Source organism: Macaca nemestrina, chromosome 12 (genome assembly GCF_043159975.1).
Source record: "Macaca nemestrina isolate mMacNem1 chromosome 12, mMacNem.hap1, whole genome shotgun sequence".
In the NCBI taxonomy this organism is placed as follows: domain Eukaryota; kingdom Metazoa; phylum Chordata; class Mammalia; order Primates; family Cercopithecidae; genus Macaca; species Macaca nemestrina.
Genome location: NC_092136.1, coordinates 1,883,064 through 1,902,367, shown reverse-complemented (window position 1 = coordinate 1,902,367; position 19,304 = coordinate 1,883,064). Strand labels below are relative to the sequence as shown.

The 19,304-nt window shown below is 61.2% G+C and overlaps 1 protein-coding gene across 3 annotated transcripts; it reads right to left on the bottom strand.

Moving 5' to 3' along the window:
* Positions 1-10,044: 10,044 nt before the first annotated feature.
* LOC105469788 (mitochondrial ribosomal protein L23) lies at positions 10,045-19,170 on the bottom strand. Of its 3 annotated transcripts, none has more exons than XM_011721320.2 (5): positions 19,020-19,169; positions 15,515-15,637; positions 14,344-14,426; positions 13,728-13,801; positions 10,045-10,305 (listed from the first exon to the last, which is right to left on the bottom strand). In XM_011721320.2, the coding sequence occupies exons 1-5, from the start codon at positions 19,034-19,036 to the stop codon at positions 10,141-10,143; spliced, it is 462 nt and encodes a 153-aa protein (XP_011719622.1). In that variant the 5' UTR covers positions 19,037-19,169; the 3' UTR covers positions 10,045-10,140. The 3 variants fall into 3 exon arrangements, with proteins under 3 accessions (XP_011719622.1, XP_070930170.1, XP_070930171.1); XM_071074069.1 differs by lacking the exon at positions 19,020-19,169 and adding an exon at positions 18,031-18,750; XM_071074070.1 differs by lacking the exon at positions 10,045-10,305 and adding an exon at positions 10,341-10,949 and having other exon boundaries at positions 19,020-19,170.
* Between the last annotated feature and the right edge of the window lie 134 nt (positions 19,171-19,304).

Sequence of the window (19,304 nt, the reverse complement as noted above, 5' to 3'; positions counted from 1 at the left end):
TGACCTCCTGAAGCCAGGCAGGGTGCCTGGGCAGGGCCCCAAAACCACAGAGGAGCCCCAGTCAGCCCTCTGGGGAGGAGGGTCAGGCACCCCAACAGAGGGTGACCAGGACACACAACCCAGCAGCCCCGAAGCCCCCCAGTACCTCCTCACTGGGGACCAGCCTGGCGGCAGGAGGCAGCCCTAGGGGTCGGGGACACAGTGCTGAGGAACACTAGGACCTGGAATGCTCCTTAAGGGAGTGAGACACCCCTGGGGGGCAAAGCTAGGTCCTGACCAGGGTGGGGGCTGCAGAGGAGCTGAGCTGACTCCAGTTGGTGCGTGGCTGGCTGTCTAGGGGCAGCACAGAGGGAGGTCCCATCCCAGGCCAGCAGTGGCAATGCCATCTCCGAAAAACGGCCCATGCCATGAGGCCTGAGCCTCCGGTGCCCTTGCCTGGCATGCTCTGCCACACCGTGGCCACGTGAGGGACAGACAGTGAGGGACAGAGCCCCACCTGGCAGGGAGGTGACGGGCTTGCCATGCGCCAGCAGGCACCGGGGGAGGAGGGGCTGGGTATCGGCGGCGGGGACCCCGGGGTGCGCAGCGCGATGTGAGGCGGGCTTCTTCTGCTGGCCCGTGTCTCCTGGGCAAGTGTTATCATCTCCACATTTTATTTTATTATATTATTATTTATTTACTGAGACCGACTCTTGCTCTGTCACCCAGGGTGGAGTGCAGTGGTGTAATCTCAGCTCACTGCAACGTCCACCTTCTAGGTTCAAGTGATTCTCCTACCTCAGCCTCCCGAGTAGCTGGGATTACAGGCACCCGCCACCACACCTGGCTAATTTTTGTGTTTTTAGTAGAGATGGGGTTTCTCCACGTTGGCCAGGCTGGTTTCGAACTCTTGGACTCAAGTGATCCAGCCGCCTCGGCCTCCCAGAGTGCTGGAATTATAGGCATGAGCCACTGCGTCTGGCCTCATCTCCACATTTTAGACAAAGCAAGACAAGGTGGCAGCCAAGGGCCTCAGGGTTGCAAGGCGGCAGCTCCAAGTGGAAACCCGGACTCCTGGCCCCTCACCCAGGCCGCATACCTGCAGCCAGGCCTCCCTCCCAGAAGCTGCTACTAGGCCTGCTCCTAGGCCCCAGCCTCCTGTGCTCCCGGTCCAGGTGGTGGCCATTGTCTGCCAGCCACTAGGAGCCAGCTGGGGGGGAGTGCCGTGCCCCAGCCCCTGGGCAGCCCATGTGTCCCTCCTACACCCGTGGGCAGGGCCCTCGAGTCCCAGGTCCCAGTGGCCAGCCATCGGTCTTCTCACTAACTGCAGGATGGCCACTGAAGGCCAGAACGGTGGGGGCCTTGGGGACCACCCGAGAATCTCGCCCACCATGGCCCAGGCCCATGGGCGTTCTGTGGCTCCAGCCTGTGGCTCGGGTGGGGGTGGGGACCTGGGATTTCTGACCCCGGCGGTGGGGAATGAACAGCAGACCCCTGTCTACGCCCCTGGCCTGCGGCTCGCTGGCCTTCCTAATGAGCGTGTGTTTCCAGAGCCCTTTGATCTAGGGCTTTAATGACCATCCCCTACCGAGGAGCCACCAATCAATGGGCCGCCCCCTCCCCAGTGTGCCCACAACCAAAGCAGGGCTTATCCAGGCCCCCTGACCGGCAGCCCTGAGGCTGAGGGCTCCTGCTCCCGCCCGGGGTCACCAGGATGTCCTCAGTGGCATTCCAGGTGGGACGAGCCTAGCTCCTCCTCAATGCCTCCATGCCCACGGTCAGGCCCAGCTGCCCAGGGGTCATCTGGGCACTTTCTGGCCCATGATGGGGGAGGGAGTGGCCGAGCAGTGCTGGCTGCCACCTTTGGGCACCGGGGGTCTGCTCGGAACACTGAAAGAGGACGAGACATGGCCTCAGCTCTGACTCAGGGCATGGGAGCAGCCTGCGCTTCACAAGGTCGGTCCCCCACTCTGCCTGGGGGCCTCCTCCCGAGCTCCATCCTGGGTGGGCCAGGGCCCTCTCCCCGTGGGGTCTCCAAGCCCCAACACTTGGCCCACAGAGTCCGGCGGGTGTGCCGTCCATACTGTCCTGCTGGCAGAAGCTGTGCCCTCCGCTGGCCCTGAGGAGGCCGCTGCTGCTGTCCCTGCCACGGGGGACACCCTGACTTCCAAGGCCGGCTCTCCTCCCGTAGTTAACAAAGTGGGGGCGCAACAGGCTGTGTCTCCAATGTGGTGATGGGGGGACCCACGCCGTCCCGCTGATGGGGAGGCAGGGGCCACAGGGCAAGGCGGGAGCCCCAGGGGGGACTGCAGGGGTCCAGTTCTTTGGGGCCACCCTTCCCCCAGGGCACCCCTCACTCAGGCCACGCACGCACAGGCGGGAAATGAGACGTGTGAGGCTGGGCTCGGCCCTCCCCCTCTCTGGCAGCAGGCATGGGGTTTTATGAGTGCTACAAATCAGATATCACACAGTTTGGGGCTGACATGGTTTTTGTAAGAATTATTTAAGGCCCTGGCCGCCGGTAAAGTCCCCGGGAGAATGGGCGCGCCCAGCTGCGGGCCGTCGGAATTCCAAACACTTCGTAAAGCTAAGGTACTAGCCGGAGCACCTCGTTTTGTTTAACAGGCTGCTTCACCCCTGCCCCGGGCCGCACAGGCTGCTGGGAACACCTCCCCCAGGCCGGGGGGCGGGGGGGCTGCCCGCAGCTGTGAAAGCTGGGGCCTGCCTGGGCGGCCCTGGCTCCAGGCTGAGAAGCTGAGAGGGAGTGAGTTGAAGGGTTGGTCCCACTAAGCATCTTCTCCCAACCCCAAAGCTCTACCCAGGGTCCTGCTGTCAACCCCAGACACCGGGCCCAAGCCGCTCCTGGTGGTCTCCCGTGCTCCATCCTGGGCCCGGCTCGTTCCTCCTGCCGTCTGTGGCAAACTCCTGCAGGCCGGGACCCTGCCCAGCACCCACACGCTGGGAGCACGACAGTGTCCTGGCCTCGAGTGGGCCTCACTCGGCATCTGTGACTGGTCAGTTCCGCCAGCCGAGCCTGCTGCTAACTGGGCCCGGTCACAGGCTCAGGCTGCCCTGTGGCTACTTCCCTGCTCCTTCCCTTCAGTGGGCCCAGGCCAAAGCAGAGACCACAGATGTGCACAATGTCACCACTGCCAGAGGAGGGACGGCCATGTGGGTGGCCCGGGGCACCCCAGGCACACCCCAGGAAGCTGCTCATGGGTGCCCGTTGGCAAGGAAGGTACAGGGGGAGGCACATGCCAATCCACCAACCTCAGGGATTCGTCCAGGCTTCTATCCTGGGATATTTGAGCACTTCCATAATTATCCAAATACCGGTGTCGTCTCATACTGTCAGACAAGGACACCCTTCCTTCTGTGATCATCGCTAAAATCCATGACACTGTCATCACACCGAGGGCTGAGTAACTGCGCTGAGAATACGGGACACAGGGACACGAAGCTCTCCCAGTGAACCTGTGGGAAGGAGACGAGCAGCATCACGTGACTGGGGCTGGCCCGGCTGAGGGGGTTCTGCGGGAGCAGGGCCATGGGCTCCCCAATCTGGAGGGGAAGCTGCTCACTCATTGCCTGGCCTCTCCACCCACTGGAGTGGGTGCCCTCAGGGGAGCTCAGAGGACCGTGTAAAGGTGGGCTTTGAGTCCCTGGCGCTGCGTGGAGCACTCCTGCCATGCGGATGTTGGGTGGGAAGGAGTGGAGAACCAGGAAGGGGCGTTGTCGGATCCGATGGGCCCATCCCTTCCCAGCCCCCAACTTCCCGGGGGTGACAGGGCCCGGACTTGTGGATCCCTGTCTCTGCGGGAAGTGTTTGCTGCAGGCCCCAGGGCTGCACCCTCCAGGGACAGGCTGGGGACCCTGCACGTCTGAGCTTCAGTGAATTCCATGTAGAAGGGCCATAGGATTTCTGGAATCTTCTGTCTCACGTCTCTCAGTGAAGGAGGATGGGTAGCGGCTCTGTCCGGGGCCTGAGGGACGTCTCTGAAGGCCAGCGCCCCCAGCCTCCCTCCATGAGGGCTCCAGAGCAGGGGTCACTCTAACCATGGGGCGAGTCCCCTAGGGTCTCAGCTTTGCAGAGCTGGACTCAGGCCAAGGCAAGGAGTGCGGATGTGTAGGGGGAGGATGGGTGGGCGGTCTCCCACCCTCTCGCAGAGCTGGCCTTGTGCACGGAGAATGCAGGCCCGGCTGGCCCTCCCCATTGGACACAGCATCAGGGCCCCAGCGTCCACGGAGGCCAGGGCCAATCAAAGCCAGATGTTGGAGAAACAAGAAAAGCTGACTATTTTGACTAGAAAAAGCCCTAGTTACAAAGAAATAATGAATCGATTTGGGGGGACTGGTGCTGGGGATGATCTCAGACGGGGTGGGGTGGTGAGCACAGACGCCGAACAGGTCACTCAGGGCCTGCGTGTCCCCACCCAGCATGGTGTGGTCTGAGGCCTCGCAGGGTGCGGCTCCTGTCAGGCTGAGCTGGGTGGGAACCTTGAGGGACATCCCCTCAGACACCCAGGCCCAGGAAGCAGCAGTGTCTGGAGGATCAGGAGAGGCCAGAACACAGGGACCCCAACAGTCCTGTCCTCCCAGCGTGCCATGGCAAAGAGCAGCATCCACTATGGAGAGTGTCCTAGGGCAGGCGGAGGGGTGGAAATATGGTCAAAGAGAAGAATTCTTGGCCTTGAAAGAACTCTTAGCGGGCTATGGAGATGAGACGGGCATCCACGTGCAGCGCAGCCCAGGCCCCGGCTGCCATGTACAGGGCACTGCAGACATTGTGCTTGCTCCCAGGGCCCCAAGACACAGAGGCAACAACGCAGGGAATTCCGGGGGTGTGGAGCTGTGAGTGGTGCTGGAGATAGAGAGGAGGGGACTGAGGGTGCAGCACCTGGGGAGGAGACGCTAAGATGAGAGAGAATGACAGGGAAGGGAGCAAGCACAGGTGGCCAGAGCCCTGGGGCTGGGCCCCTCGGTCCAACTCCTGAGCCCCAACCCGAGCCCCAGCCCAGGCCAAGCTCCCAGGGCCCTGCAGGAACCCCCTGGGGTCCAGCCCAAGAGCAAACACGCCATCCGCATCCACGCCTCTCCCCAGCTTCCAGGCCACTCGGGAGCCCACCTGCGCCCCTCGTGAGAAGCAGCCCAGGAAGACGTCGCCTTCATGAGCACCCCATCTGGAGCTCCACAGTAGGGACGTCTGTGGAGCCAGCCCCATCCCTCAGCCATCCTCAGGCACCTTTAGAGCCTGGGACAGTCACTTCCTCGGTGAGGCTACAGCAGCCTCACATGCACGCCACGGGCAAGAAAGTGCCCCAACCCTCCAAGAGGAATGGCAAGCTGACATCCACGTCAAAGTGTGCACACGCGTGTGCGCCACAGCTTCGCTCACGAGAGCCAAAAGACTGAAGCCGCCACGTGTCTGCTGATGGACAGCGGATGAACACAAGGACCGTTCACACAGTGCAGCACGACTCAGCCACAGAGGGAAGGAGATCCTGGTGCAGGCTGGGACATGGGTGCGCCCTGAAGATGCCACACCAAGTGAAATAAGCCAGACACAAAAAGCCACACAGACCCTGGGTGGTTCACTCATGAAACATCCAGAACAGGCCAATCCAAACCAGACCAGTCATAGCCAGGGGCAGAGGGGAGCAGGGAGCTGGGAGTTCCAGCTAAGGGGCGCATGCTGCTTTCTGAGTGATGACAATGTTCTAGTAGGCTACACAACTCTGGGAATATACTAGAAGCCACTGAGTGGGTGGACTGCAGGGTACGTGAACTTCATCTCACTAACGCTGTTCTTCAAAAATTGAAAAGAGCATCCCAAGGCCAGTGCTCTCTCAGATCACTGTAGCCACAGGCCTCCTGCTCTGGGGGACCCACCATGGGCAGGCAGGGATGCCGGGCGGTGCTTGGCTCATGCCACCTGCCCACTCAGCCAGACCCTGGCCAGGAGCACCCATCAAACCCCAAGGAAGAGGATGACAGCCCGGCTTTCCCACCTGGCCAAGCTGACTTCCTCAATCAGGCGGTCACTCACTCACTCATTCACTTAGCTAATACGACTGAGGGTTGCATGAAAGGTGGGAGGTGGGAGGGCAGCCCCGAGATGGCAGCCACTACAGCTACCTTCAAGGGGCTGGCCTGCTCCAGCCTGTCCTCACTTTAAGCCCTGGAGTGGACCAGGAGGAACCGCTGTGTCCCTGGCCTTCAGTTCCTGCTGGAGGCTGTTAAGTTGGGAACCCCAATGCAGATGGATGACCAGGAACGTGACTTCAGGCTCTAGACTGCAGAGGCGTGTGTTGGCTAGCTTGAGGCAGGGGGGCCCAAGGAGGTGGGAGGGGGCAGGACGGGGCAGAGGAGGAGCCCGGGGAGCCAGGGCCAGGAAGAGCCCGCTCCTGCCCCAGCGCCCGGCTGCCCATCTGCCACCAGGTACAGAAGTGATGCCGTTTCAAGACAGGACACTATCAAGCCGCCCCAGGAACACCGCCAGCTCCCGAAGAGAACCAGATGCCCACAGGAGGGAGGGTGGCCAGGGGCTTTCTGCTCCATTCCGGCAGCTTGGCTTACCTGGAGCTGCCAGGGCATGGGCTCCTGTGGGCTGGAGAGCTGGGCCCATCGTGGCTATAACTCGTCAGCACAGACAAGCGGGGCCATCCAGCTCTGAGCACAGCCTGGTGCGGTCCTGAGGGCCCCTCCACCCCTTCCCATGCACGCAGTGGGGCATTGCCTGGACCTTGCATCACTCTGGCATGGCAATAAAGGAACATCAATGGGGACACGCGGCAGTGCTGCCGGCTCTCCCTCATCCTGTTGCCTTTGTCTCTGGCTGCCCCCGACCCTGCTCCCAGTTGGAGATGTCCACAAGGGGTAGGGCTGTCATGTTGGGGCGACTGAGGCACGGCCGCAGGCCCGCCTGCCATCCCTGGGGTCAGGGTTCCTCTCCCACTCCTGCCACGCTGAGGATGTCCAGACACAGGTGGGAGTGGTCTTGTCAGCCTTGGGAGATTAATCTTTCCGGGCGAGTTCCTTCTGCAGGAAGAGCCTGTTTGGGTTGGACGGGGGTCTCGCCCAGGTGTGGGGGTGGTGAGGCTGACGCCCAGGCCAGAGGGGCCCTGTGAGACCCTCTCCGGTCCCCATGCATGAAAGAGCCTGTGTTAGCACATGAGCCACTACAGTGGGGCCCTTGTACTGGGGAAAAGACAGACCTGCCCAGGTGCTGGTCCCTCCCTCCCCGAGCCTCCAGGCAGGAGCGGGTCATGGGAGCTGGCACGTCCAGCCAGTCCCTTCTCTGGGCTCTCAGTGTGCCTGGGGTGGTGGGAGCAGACTCCCGGCTGCAGCCCTGAGCATCCCACCCCAGCCGGGGCCCTTCCCGTGGGCCCTCCCCGTACGGCCCTGGTTGGCTATCCCAAGCTCAGCTCCACGGGTGCGGCATGCAGGCCTCCGGGAGAGAGGCTGAGCCTTCCAGACCCCGAGTGGGGCCGCCTGCCCACCCCAGCCTGTTCCGCGCTCCTCGGCAGCAGGCATGTGAGGTGGGTGTGGATGCTTCGGGGAGACTATCCAGCGACATGGCTGGGTCACGCACACGTGGCTGGGACGGAGACCTGGGGGCTTCAGTTCAGACACCTGGCTCAGACCAGAAACCACTGGTCAAGTAATGACCCAGAAAGTGGGGTCTCGCGTGAATTACCCACCCCAGCCGAGGACCGGCAGCCCAGTTTCTCATACTGGACAGCCACATGCCCGTCCCTATCCTCCATTCTTCGAGAAATGCGCTCAGTCTCACCCCTGCGCTCATCCCCGCGTTTTGGTCTTGCCTCCATCTAGGCACTCCCTAGGACTGGGCCCAGGCCAGGCACTTGGCAGGCCCTTAAGGCTATGATCTCCCCTAAGGCTCTGCCCTCAGCCAGCCCCTTTCCAGGGTCAGTGGGCTGCCATGCAGAAGGATGCCCAGTGGCAACTGGGGAGTGGGGGAGCCCCCAGCGTGCTGTGCAGTAGCTCCCCAGCCCCTTTCTCCTTCCTGGCAGGGAGGCCTGTGGGAGACATGGGGGCTGCAACAGGACAGCACAGGCCAGGGTGAGATGGGGCGGGAGGAGGGTCTGGAGGCCCAGGCGGCTGGAGCCAGAGTCAGGGCTGCGTCTGGGGGTGGCGGCCGTGATGGAGTGTGCCTGGTGCGCTGGCCGCCAGCAGGGCTGCTAACAGCCTGGCCCCTGTGTGCGGGGCTGGACATGCCGTGGATGAAAGATGGGATTCTTCTTCCCCTGCCGTGAGTTAGGGTCCTCAGAGCTCTAGGCCCCATGAATTATTTCTCTAAGGAAAATACAGTTGACTCCATTTCTCCGGCTCCACTTCCTGACCTTCCCCATCCCTTTAAATCAACACTGAAGGGTGAGCTTGCCCGGGCCTTCACCCCCTAGCTGAGCGCTTCCCCCGCTGCATCTCATCCTGCCTGCACTCTGGGCTGGGGGAGGGGAGGCTGAGCCAGCTGCCACGCCATCTCCTCTTGCAAGACCCTTGTAGGCTGCCCACGCAGAAGCAAAGGCCAGGACCCTCACTCAGACCACAACAGGCCCACGCTGCGGATCGGGGTTGGTCCTGAGGCCACGTGATACCTGTGTCCTCCCGAGCATTCGGATGGGGAGGCTCACACGGCAAACCCAACTTTGTGCACCAAAGCCGTGCCGTGGGCTTTCCCCCGGACGCCCGAGTGCAGCTCCGTCCTGGTCAGGTTAGATGGTTCCCAACGTACACGTGGGCCCTGGCTTTGATTCCCAAGCCGGAGCTGCCTCCACACAGCAGGGAGGGGGCCTTGCTCTGGCCTCCATGTTGGGTTTTCTGGGGAAGCACTGGAACCAAGGGCAGGTTAAGAAAAACAGAGGACCCCCCAGGCCTCTGGAACTTTCTGAGAACGCACCAGCTGCCGCACGGAGACGGGGCCAGAAGGGGCTCTGGAGGCCGTGGGCCTCACCAGATGCAGGGGTTCTGGGAAGAGGGGCTGGAAACCATCCGGGCTCCTTGGAAGGTCCTGAATAATACATCATTAAAACTAAAAATCAATTCTGTATCCAGCTCAGGGCCCCCTGGAGGCTGCCCCGGCCGGCCTGTCCAGCTTTGCTGGAACAGGAACCCAGGCCAGTCTGCCAGGTTCAGGCCCCGTAAATGGTGGCCGGGCAACCCCCTTGCTCCCACAGGCCAGGCCAGGCTAGGAGGGGCAGCACAGCGCCTCTGGCAGGGCCACAGGCTTCCATACAGAACCCTTTAGACAAGAATCAGAGGCAGCAGCTGCGCGTCCTGACCTGCCCTGGGCCGACAGAACGAGGGTCTAGACCCAGGCATCCACCCAGATACTGCGAGGCCACCAGGCACCTCCAACAGGACCCTCAAGCCCACCCTCTCCTCTCTCAAAGCCCACAGAACTGTTTTGCAGCGGTTGCTGCCCACACCTTGCCCCCTGCCCTAGTCACCTTTCCAAGCTACGTCCTCCCTGTCCCCTAGGCCCAGCCCTGGGCCCATTCCCGATGGCACCTCTCCGCCATGGCTTTCCTGAGATGCTGCTGCCCTTGGATCCCTTCCTGGCCCTTCTTGGGTCCTTGCTGCCAACTGTGCCAAACTGAAACCCACAGGCGGGCCAGAGTTCCCTCACCAGGCCCCCTGAGGGCTGCTGACCTGGCAGCCCCTCCCCAGAACTTCTGTCCAGGCCAGGCCATGCCGTGCTCTTGCGGACCCCTCTGCTCCTCCCGACGCCTCCGGGCTCAGGCTTTGAATGTCAGCGCTCAGAACTATCTTCTGGGTCATTTCACCTGCGTGTCTCATTCCCCACCGGGCATGCAGCTCCGAGGCTGTGTGTGGCCCTCTCTCTGGCCAACCCGCCTCCCCAGCATGGGGCCACCTTGTCTCCAGTCTGCCCACCCTCAGTTCCTTGTCAACTCAGAGACCCGACCCCGGCCGCGCCCACTGCCCAGACCCTGGAAAGCAGAGCCAGGCCACGTGGCGCTCAGAGTTGGGGGGTGGCTGCTGCGTGTCTGGCACCCAGAGACCCAAGAGAAGAAGGAAACAGAGTTTCCTGCTCTTTCTTCTGCAGCAGGACTTTTATTTAGGTGTCAGGGCTGCTCTGCCACAGTGCCCACCTGGGGCACATCCCTGATGGCCGCCCCGTCACAGCCCGAACCAGTTGGGGATGCCGCCCCGCCGAGGGTCACTGCTCTGCCTCTGCCGCCTCTCCTCCGTGAGCATGTCGTGGAGTCCGTCGGCAGTGCTGCTTTCGGGGCTCTGGTCTTTCTCGGGAAACAGATCTGGGAACGTGAAGGTCTGTCCGTGGGCCTAAGGGGGAGAACAAAGGCTCCAGCCAGAGCTGCAAAGACTCCTCAGCAGAGGGGTCCATGGGGAGCCTCATGCTTTCTGGCAGCCCCTTTCTGCCAGCGCCGGATTCAACTGCTCAGAGGCACCTCCCTGGGCCTCCTGAGGCAGCGTCCCTTCCTGGAATGTAAGCAGCCCTACAGCCATGGCCTCCAGTATCATGCCGCAGCCGAGGCCACAGCTCCAGGACAGGGCTGCTTTCCCCACCATTGTCTCTTTAGGGCCTGGTGTCTGCCCCCACCCTGGGTGCACCCATTTACTAGCACAGGGCCACCTGGCTGGACTGGGGGGGCAGGGACAAGGCATGGAAAAACATGACACAAATCACGTCTGGTACCACGCGAACCTATCCATCCAAAATGCCTCAGGCTGTACTCACATTAAAGCTCCCCCTCCTCCCAGCCCAGAGCCTGGCAATTAAAATGAACATCACGTACGAAGAAACATGCACGTGCAGCAGCTGATAAATCAGGACCGGCTCTGCCAATTAACTGGTCTTACATCTTTTGCTGAGAGTTCAGAATATGTCTGTGTTGGCCAAGCCCCAGCCCAGGCCACGGCATGTGGCTCGGGTTCACGAGAAGGAGGGGATACTGCTCTTTGGGGACCTGAGCAAATATGAGGAGCCATTTTAACTTGCTGATTACTAAGTAGCTCCAAAGATAAGGGGCAACAGCAGAAAGAAAGAGCAGATCAGAGGAGAGGGAAGAGAAGGGGGAGGAGCGAGTCGGCACATGTCGGGGCAGCCAGCCTCCTTTCTGTTTCCAGACAGGTGGAGGAGGAGTGAGGATGGCACCCGAATCTGGAAACCTTTAGTGAGGAAAATCAGTCAAGTACATTTGGCTCTTGCAGACCCTTGTTGTGTAAATAAATTTGGATGTGGGCAAGCAGCCAAGTATGATCGGAAACAGGCCCAGATTCCACCCTGCGAGGGAGGTGGATGCACCCCAATCCCTGGCAGGGGCTGGTGGGGAAGGTGGCACTGCGTGCGCTACAGCCAACCTGCAGGAGGATTGGCTTACACAGCTCTAAACTTTGCGTCTTTTAAAATACCGAGGGACAATGGTTTACATGTGAGGCTGATTGCCCTGAATGGGAGGTTTACCTTTACTATATGGAGGTGACTCTGCTAGTTTTCTGAGGCAGTCAGAAATGACAGTTTAAAACACAAACATGGCCATTTGTCATAGTTTCGGGAAGAAATGGGGGAAGCTGGTGAGAGAAAATCTGTTTCTTACAGAAGACAAACACCGTTTGTGGATGCCAAGCATGGTTTCCCAGGGGGTTCCCCTTTCTAGAAGCGTTCACCTTGTACCTAAAAAAAAAAAAGCCCTTGATCCTTCCAGAAAGGACAGAGACAGTTGATCGGAGTAAACAACAGGAAGAGAAAAATGTCCTAATGACAAGTAAACACGGCAGCCCTGCCTTCAGGAATCCCAGGGCGCCCTGGGGGCTGCTACCCGCATGCAGCCCCGAGACCCGAGCCCGGAGCTCAGCCCAGCTGGCAGCAGCGGCTTGTTCTGGAGTTGCCTCTCATGTCCTGCGCCCTTCATTCCTGCGCTGCTCAGCGTCCACACAGGCCTCGGGGCAGCGGGCGGTCAATGGTCTTTTTGTTGTGTGGGTCACTGAGGCGCTGGTTACAGCTCCCAGGACTTTGGGCCAAGGAGATGCTTATCAGGTTGAAGGAGAAAAAAATGTGGGACTCCCACCATGTGGGACAGGGTCTTTCCACAGCGGCCAACTCCAAATAAAGTGGATAAATTTATCTTTCTAATGCTCCCTCCCTGGGCTTTGCAATTAGCAGTGATTCTAAGCCCTGGCGCAGGGCCCAGGGGGACACACTGAGCAAGGTCTCAGCAGACACGAGACAGGAAAGGGCCTTGAGAGTCCCCTTTGCGGGGGACAGGGACCAACGGCTGTGGCCCATTTCTAGGCTGTGCAAAGATCTGCCGGAGTTCAGGAAGGGAGTGAGGACCCGTTACAAATTTTAATTCTGGAACCGGAGGAACCATGCCCAACAGGGACCCTCCAGGCTCCCAGTTGCCCTGCCCTGTCTCTGGCTGCCTGGACTTCACAGAGGGAGAACGACACACGGGCAGCAGCTGCAGACACCGGATCCCGGCGCTGCTGGGTTCAGTTTTCATGGGAGGTGGGGCCCAGAGGAAAAACGCAAGGGTTCGGATGACTCGAATGCCACTTGTAACCGTAGCTGCCTCTGAAGTGCCCGTGGCGGTGCCGGCACACGGGATGTCCACCCACATGCCATGACAAAGACAGATGGGCCCAATTGACACTGAGCACACAGAGGCCTTTATGAGGCCAACGGCTGCTCTCCCCACCTGGATTGGCTGATTTCATGCACAGCAAATATTAGGCCAAGTTATTCCGGGGGCCCCTGTTTAGAACAACAAATGTGACTGTTTTTCAGAAAAGCTGCCATGTTAACTTGGCCTTTTGAACAAACTGCCTCCTTAGCCCCAAAGTAAGCCGGCTGGCCCAGGAGGCGGTTTTCACAATAGTGTTACTGCCATCTAGTGGCAGGGGCCACTGGCTCAGCCTCCAGGGACCGTTTACACCGGAAGACAGCCCCATCCCCACCCAGTAAGGCCAGCCCCAAGGGGCAGAGCGGGAAGGCCCAGGAGGCGGCTGGAGCGGTCTGTAGACATCTTGGCCCAGAGAGAAAGTGCCTCTGGGTTTGCCTGGGACTCAAAACAAAGAGCCCGAAGAAAGGCTTTGAAACTGTGGGTCTCACTCCTGACAAGTCTGGGTTTCAGAAACTAAGGCCCAGGCAATGTGGGGTGAGGGTCCTTCTTCCCCAGAGCCCCTCCAGGACACATAAGAAAGCACCTGCTCAGAACCAGCCTGTTGAGCCCTCACAACTCTGTGGGACTGCTACCCTGCAACGCAAGGCACGGGCCTCGGCCAAGACCCCGGCCAGCCAGACCTGCCTGGGCACCAAAGACCTTTGCCCTCAGGGGCCTCAGACTCTGCCTCCGAGTCTGAAACCTGGCCAAGGACAGGCTCTCCAGAGGCCGGGGCCTCCCATGCTCAGCACCTAGTGTGTGCTGGAGCTGAAACCCACTAGGCCTGTGATGGCCGCTTTTGCCCAGAGAGAATTCAAACTTCAAAATCACAAAATGGCTGGACGCTGAGACGTGCCCCATGCACCCCAGCGCTCACGTGCTCCCAGCGCCACCACTGACACCCCCAAGGCCGTGACGGAGCGCGACCTTATGTGGAGCCTGCCTCTGCACTGCGGCCCTGAGATCCGGCCTCATGGGGGCTCCCTGGGCCCCAGCGCAGCGTCTCTGGCACAAACATCCCCAAGGACACAGTTGCAAGGAGCCCCTCGGAGGCCCCGCCGGGGCTGGCCAGCTCACACGCACCAGCTGCACGTAGGCGACCTTGTAGTCCGGCTTCTTGATCCTCACGTTTCTGTGATCTCTTCTCTTGTTAGAGCCTTCCGGAAGGGAGCGAAAAAACAAAATCAGAACTTTAAAAACTTACATCCTTAGAGGCCAATGCCACTAAAACGAATCTCTGCTCTCTTAAAAATGCAAAGATGTTTTTAAAAACTCAAAAAGGCAATTTCTCAGGGAAATGGGCACGGAAATCAAATGAGCCGGCACAGCAGGCTCGCAGGCTCGTCCCATCTCCGAACAGAGGCCAGCAGGCTCTCAACAAAGGAGCAGAAACAGCACCAGCCAGAACACACAACAGGGGCTTATGGAATAGAGAGCGCTTTGCTGCCCAGCCTCAGCCACTGCAGTCCCACCTCGGAGTCAGGGCTCAGAGTGGACCCCAGGCCAGCCCAGTTGAATTCCAATCCCCGCTCTGGCACGTAAGCACCGTGTGACCCTGACAAGTCCCCCTGTGCCTCAGTTTCCATGAACCAAGTCAGACCAAGACCCCCAAGCAGTGGCTGAGGCTGTGGCTCGGCGAGGTGGGCGTGTGGTACAGATGGGCACAACACCAACAGGAGACCCTCCTGTGGGTACTCACCATACTGCACCCGTGTCCGCACGGCAGCCACGGGCACATTATAGATGCTCTCGAGGTAATTCCTGAGGTCTACCCTTGTCATTCTGGAGGCGAAGGAGAGAGAAAAGGGCATCTTAACCAGGCTAGGCCAAAAATATTGTCCCAGACAAACAAGGGTGAGAGGCCGACAGACCAAGGCCCACAGGGGGCAGGGAGGAAGGCTGGGTGCTGGTGCCCGGCACCAGCGGGGTCAGGCGGCCCCAGCAACACTAGTGCTACTGGTCACAAGGCTCTCTACTCTGGACACACCAGCATGGGGTGGCAGTGGCACAGACCCCAGGGAGTGGGAACACTGCCCAACCAACCCCTGGCCTGCTCCACAGCCCCACATGGCTCCCTACTCCGGGCAAGTGCCTGTGCGAGGTGACAGTCTCCGCACACTCCTGGCTGGCAGGTGCCCCACCTCGTCTGCCCTGGGGCCCGTCGGCAGCACCAGGGTTAGGCCTGCTCTGCGGCTGACGGTGCTCTACGGTTCTAGGAAGTGCCTTCTGGAAAGGCCCGCCTGGGATTCGGTGCGTTAACTGCATGTTCCCTCTACTGTAGAACCTCACGGTCACTGTCAGCTCAGCTTCTGAGCCTCTGCAGGTGGTACAGTCCTGACCTCTGCCCCCAGGCGAGCTCACGCTGCTGCCTCGCCTGGCTCGCGCCAGCCCCGAGCTGGGGACCTGTGACCTTAAACACTGCAGAGCGGCACCCCAGTTTTGTTCGCAGGGACTGTGCATTTCTCTGGAGGTCAAGGAGGCTCTTCTGAGTGGCTCTGCACATCATGGCCTGCTCCCAACCCAGCCTCCCGGCGCCTCTCCTAGAAAGAAGTTGCGAGAACTCAACAGAAGACGTGAGCACAGAGGTCCAAATTTTAAGGCTTCCAGTGAAGCCCTCCCCAGCGGGCGGGCGGCGTGCAGCATGCCTGCTGGGCTCCCCACCTACTGGCACTCCATCAACACTTGCCGGCCAGGGCTGCCTGAGGTGCCTTCCCAGCAGGAAGAGCTAGCACGTGAGCCGAGTTGTTTAACTCAGGACCCAGGCCCCCCGAGGGCGCTCTCCCAACCCAGCCAGACTCCTTCTGGGTTCACACCATGGGGATCCCCCCGAGGGCACTCCCCCACCCCAGCCGGAATCCTCCCGGACTCACTCCATGGGGATCCGGAACTGCACGGTGTCCTCGGGTTGGGCCACACCGGGCCGCACCAGCTGAATGAAGAAGTTGGTTCGGAACACCCGAAGCTGTGGGCCACCCAACTGGTACAGGGGGTACCTGTACAGAAGACATTGGGTCCACATCACACACTTAGCCACGGCAGTCCGACATGCCAACCCTGCAGACCTCCGAGTGTCCACTAACAGGGCTGGCAGGAAAGGGGGTAGCTAACCCTGCAGACCCCCAGGTGTCCACTCACAACAGGGGTGGGCAGGAAACGGGGTAGCTATCAACAGGTCACCACCCAAGGACACAGAGGTCCCCACAGCCCCTTTCTTACATGGGCCTGCCAAGGAGGACAGCCAGTCCCTAGCATTGACTCAGGGAGCACGGACTGTTGACCCCCAAGGTCAGACTTTAGAAAGGGCCAATGAACAAAAATCAGAGCCCCGCAGAGAGCGTTCCCCCAATAAGCTGGTGGCAACGCTCACAGACGTGCGTCGGGGCACTGATATCCCTGGGAGAGCAGACTCTCCGCAGCTGGCCCACTCTCCTGTTGCTCAGGTGAAGTGGAGCTGGAGAGGACCACACACCATGGGACAGAAAGGCCAGCTCTGCACTCTCCTGGTGGCAGCAGGGCCTAGCTCTTCGGGATGGAGAATGCAGGCAAACCAGGCTCAGGCTCCTGGAAGATGGTGCTGCCAGCAGACTCTGGTTCGGTACACTAAATACGAGCTGACTGCCACACCCCACCACCCCGCTAGAAGCCAGCGGAGGCAGACTCTGATTTGGTACACTAAATACGAGCTGACCGCCGTACCCCACCACCCCGCTAGAAGCCAGCGGAGGCAGCTGGAGAAGTGCCAAGTGGCCACCGAAAACTAGACCGGCACTCAGCCTGGGCTGGCGGGCCATGTGACAATCGTGCAGAATCTCTAGTCAGTTGGTTTTGTGCATTCTCCCATGTCCAGCTGGGTGGACAGGCGGCGCCTTCCTACTGCCCCCCACCCCCGTTCCATCCCCTGCCACTGCCCACACATCCTGGCTCTATTTGGGCCTCAGAGCCGGGAGGAGGGACACAGGAGAAACTCAGGTCTGCAGGGTCTCAGGGGATGTGGGGTCTGAGAGCCCAGGTGCAGGTCTTGGTGGAGGGGGAGCACAGGGGCTCTTCAGGAGTCTCTGGTGACCTATCTGAGGCACTGCACACGGCGCTGACCTTGGGGAGCACCCAGCAGCAAGTTAGAGAGAGGCTCCATAAGGCTAACGCTGCCCCAAGCCTCACATGAATTTCACACTGGTCTCTGCCTGTCTAGGGAAGATAAGGAGGAAGTGAGGGTCAGAGGCCTTGGGTGGGGTGTTCCTGAAGGGCCAAGAGTGATGGGCAGGGCTGAGCCTCTGGGCCTGGGGGCCTGGCAGGGGCCAGGAGCTGCCGGGAGCTCTCAGAGGCAAGGCGCCTGTAGCAAAGCCAAATCACTAATAATGTCCACCCCAGGCCTCCTGATGACCACACTGACACATGGCAGCCTGGTGGCTGGGCCAGTGGGGCTGAGTCTTCACTCCCCCAACCCCAGCAGAGCCTCCTCTTGGGCATGGCCTTGGCCCTTCCAAGCCTCAGAGTGCAGCCTTCAGGGGTGGGCGCCAATGAGAGGCCGAGAAGGAAGGGTGGGCTCTGGGTGTGGAGGAGCCTGACTTGTTTTACCCACAGGTTCAGGCTAGCCATGGCTACCCAAGGGGTTCACACATTCCCTCTGGTGACCAGCTATGGGATTGCAGGAGGGGAGACAAAGTTTGGGGACTCCCAGGAAACAGTAGAAAAGAGGGTACAACAGCTCCCAGGCCATTAATTGTCGAGTCTCCAGGCTTGGGGCCTGAAGGGCACACTTTGCTAAGGGTCTGAAGGGCCATGTGCGGGCTTGAGGTGAGAGGCTGGCAGGGGTTGGGCCAGGACTATTCACTGTCCTTGTTCTCACAGGCAGAGCCTCTCCAGGAGGCAGTGCGGGCTGTCTGCACATGGAGCCCGCAGATCTGGAACAAGCTGCACTGTCCACACCCAGGGCCGCAGGACAGGGCTCTAAGGCCTCTCTGCAGGACTCGAACCCTTATGGGCCCACCAGCCCTCAGTTCCCTCAATCCCACTCTCCCCAGGGAGCACCCCAAGCACTCCCCATGGTATTTCACAAGCACCTCCACCGTAACCTATCTCAAGTAGAACTCTGACCTAACTTCTTCCTCAAAACACAAAAACCTGGCTCACTGCCACCAGCCTACCTCCCCACGGCCCCACGAGTGACTCACCCAGGATCCCACCCTGTCAGCACCCCCTCCCCAGCTGCATCCAGTCCACAGCAAGTCCAGTCAGCACTCCCTGCAAAGGCTCCCCAGCAACAGGAGTGTGTGCACTGCTGGGCGTGCGGGCCCCGCTGCCTCCAGGGCAGCCACACCTGATGTTTCCAGGGGCCCATCGCCCTTGGCCTTTCAGGAACACCCCACCCGGGTCCTCTGACCCTCACTTCCTCCTCATTCTCCAGGGACAGGCGAAGGGCCAGCGTGGAATTCACGTGAGGCTCAGGGCAGTGTAGGCCTAAGACCCTTTCTTCCTTGGTGCTGGGTGCTCCCCAAGGTCAGGGTCACGTGCAGCACCGGTCCCAGATGTCTGCTGAAGGAAGCCTCGTCCACTGAGGGTCCCACCTGCCACCCTCCCCTCTCCCCCCAGCTATGTGCAGGGGCCTCCAAAGCCACGCCCTGGCCTCTTGACGGTCTCTCTCCAGAAATACTGATTACTGTTCTCCAAAACCCACCCGGGAGCCCACATCTACTGATTACGCCTGTGTCACTCGTTCACCAAGAAATATGCAGGGTTTCCTGCTTCAATTTGGGGAAGGCGAAGTGGGGCAGGACAGCGCCCTGATGGCCCCTGGGAATCCAGAGAAGATGCAGAGTGGGCGTGGGGGGTCTGGGCTGCGCAGAACCGGGACTCCAGCCCTGCCTGCCCCAAAGCCGAGGGCTGTGGTCAGCTGCCCTTTCCCACTCAAACCCAATCTGGACTCCCAGCTCCTTTGCCTCAGGCCGCGCCCGAGCTGCGGTGGGGGCCGCCCGTGCCTCCCCGCCTGGACCCAGCAGCCACCGTGGCCCGTCCCGTGACGACCAGAAACGTCTCCAGACAACGCCCTCGGCCCTGGCAGCGGGACCACCCCCGGGCCGCCCTCCCAGTGCCCCCGCGGGGACACCGTGGCCTCCGCGGGTTTGGCTCGTACCCTCTGTCGCCACCCCGGCCACACCCGCCCCCCGGGGTTGCCCTAAACCTGGCGGGGGGCGACTTCCGCCACCCGCCTCACGTGCCCCAAGCCACCATGGGGGTCCCGGAGGACCCCGCCTCTCCCGGGCCAGGAGGGGACCCAGGGACGTCCACCCCACTCCCCGGAGTCCGCGCGCCCTGTGGGGTCCGTCTGCTTGTGACACTAAGGGGCGCCCCGCGGGGGGGGCGACGACCCCTACTCACACCACATTCCGCGCCATGGCGGCCGCGCACGCTTCCGGGGCCCGCGAGGCGGAAGGAGCAACACGCCCACCCCGCAGGGCCGCGGCCTGGCACAGCGCCCCCTCGCTTCCGGAGGCCGCGCCGCCCGCCCCGCACACGCCCGCGCCCGCGCCGCCTGTCCGCGCCGTCCCCAGCCCCGCGCCCGCCCCGCCCCGCCGCGCGCCGGCTTCTTCTTCCCCCGCCTGTCCCGCACCCCACGTTCCACCCCGCCCGACCCCCACTCCCCGCGCCGCAGGCTCCACAGGA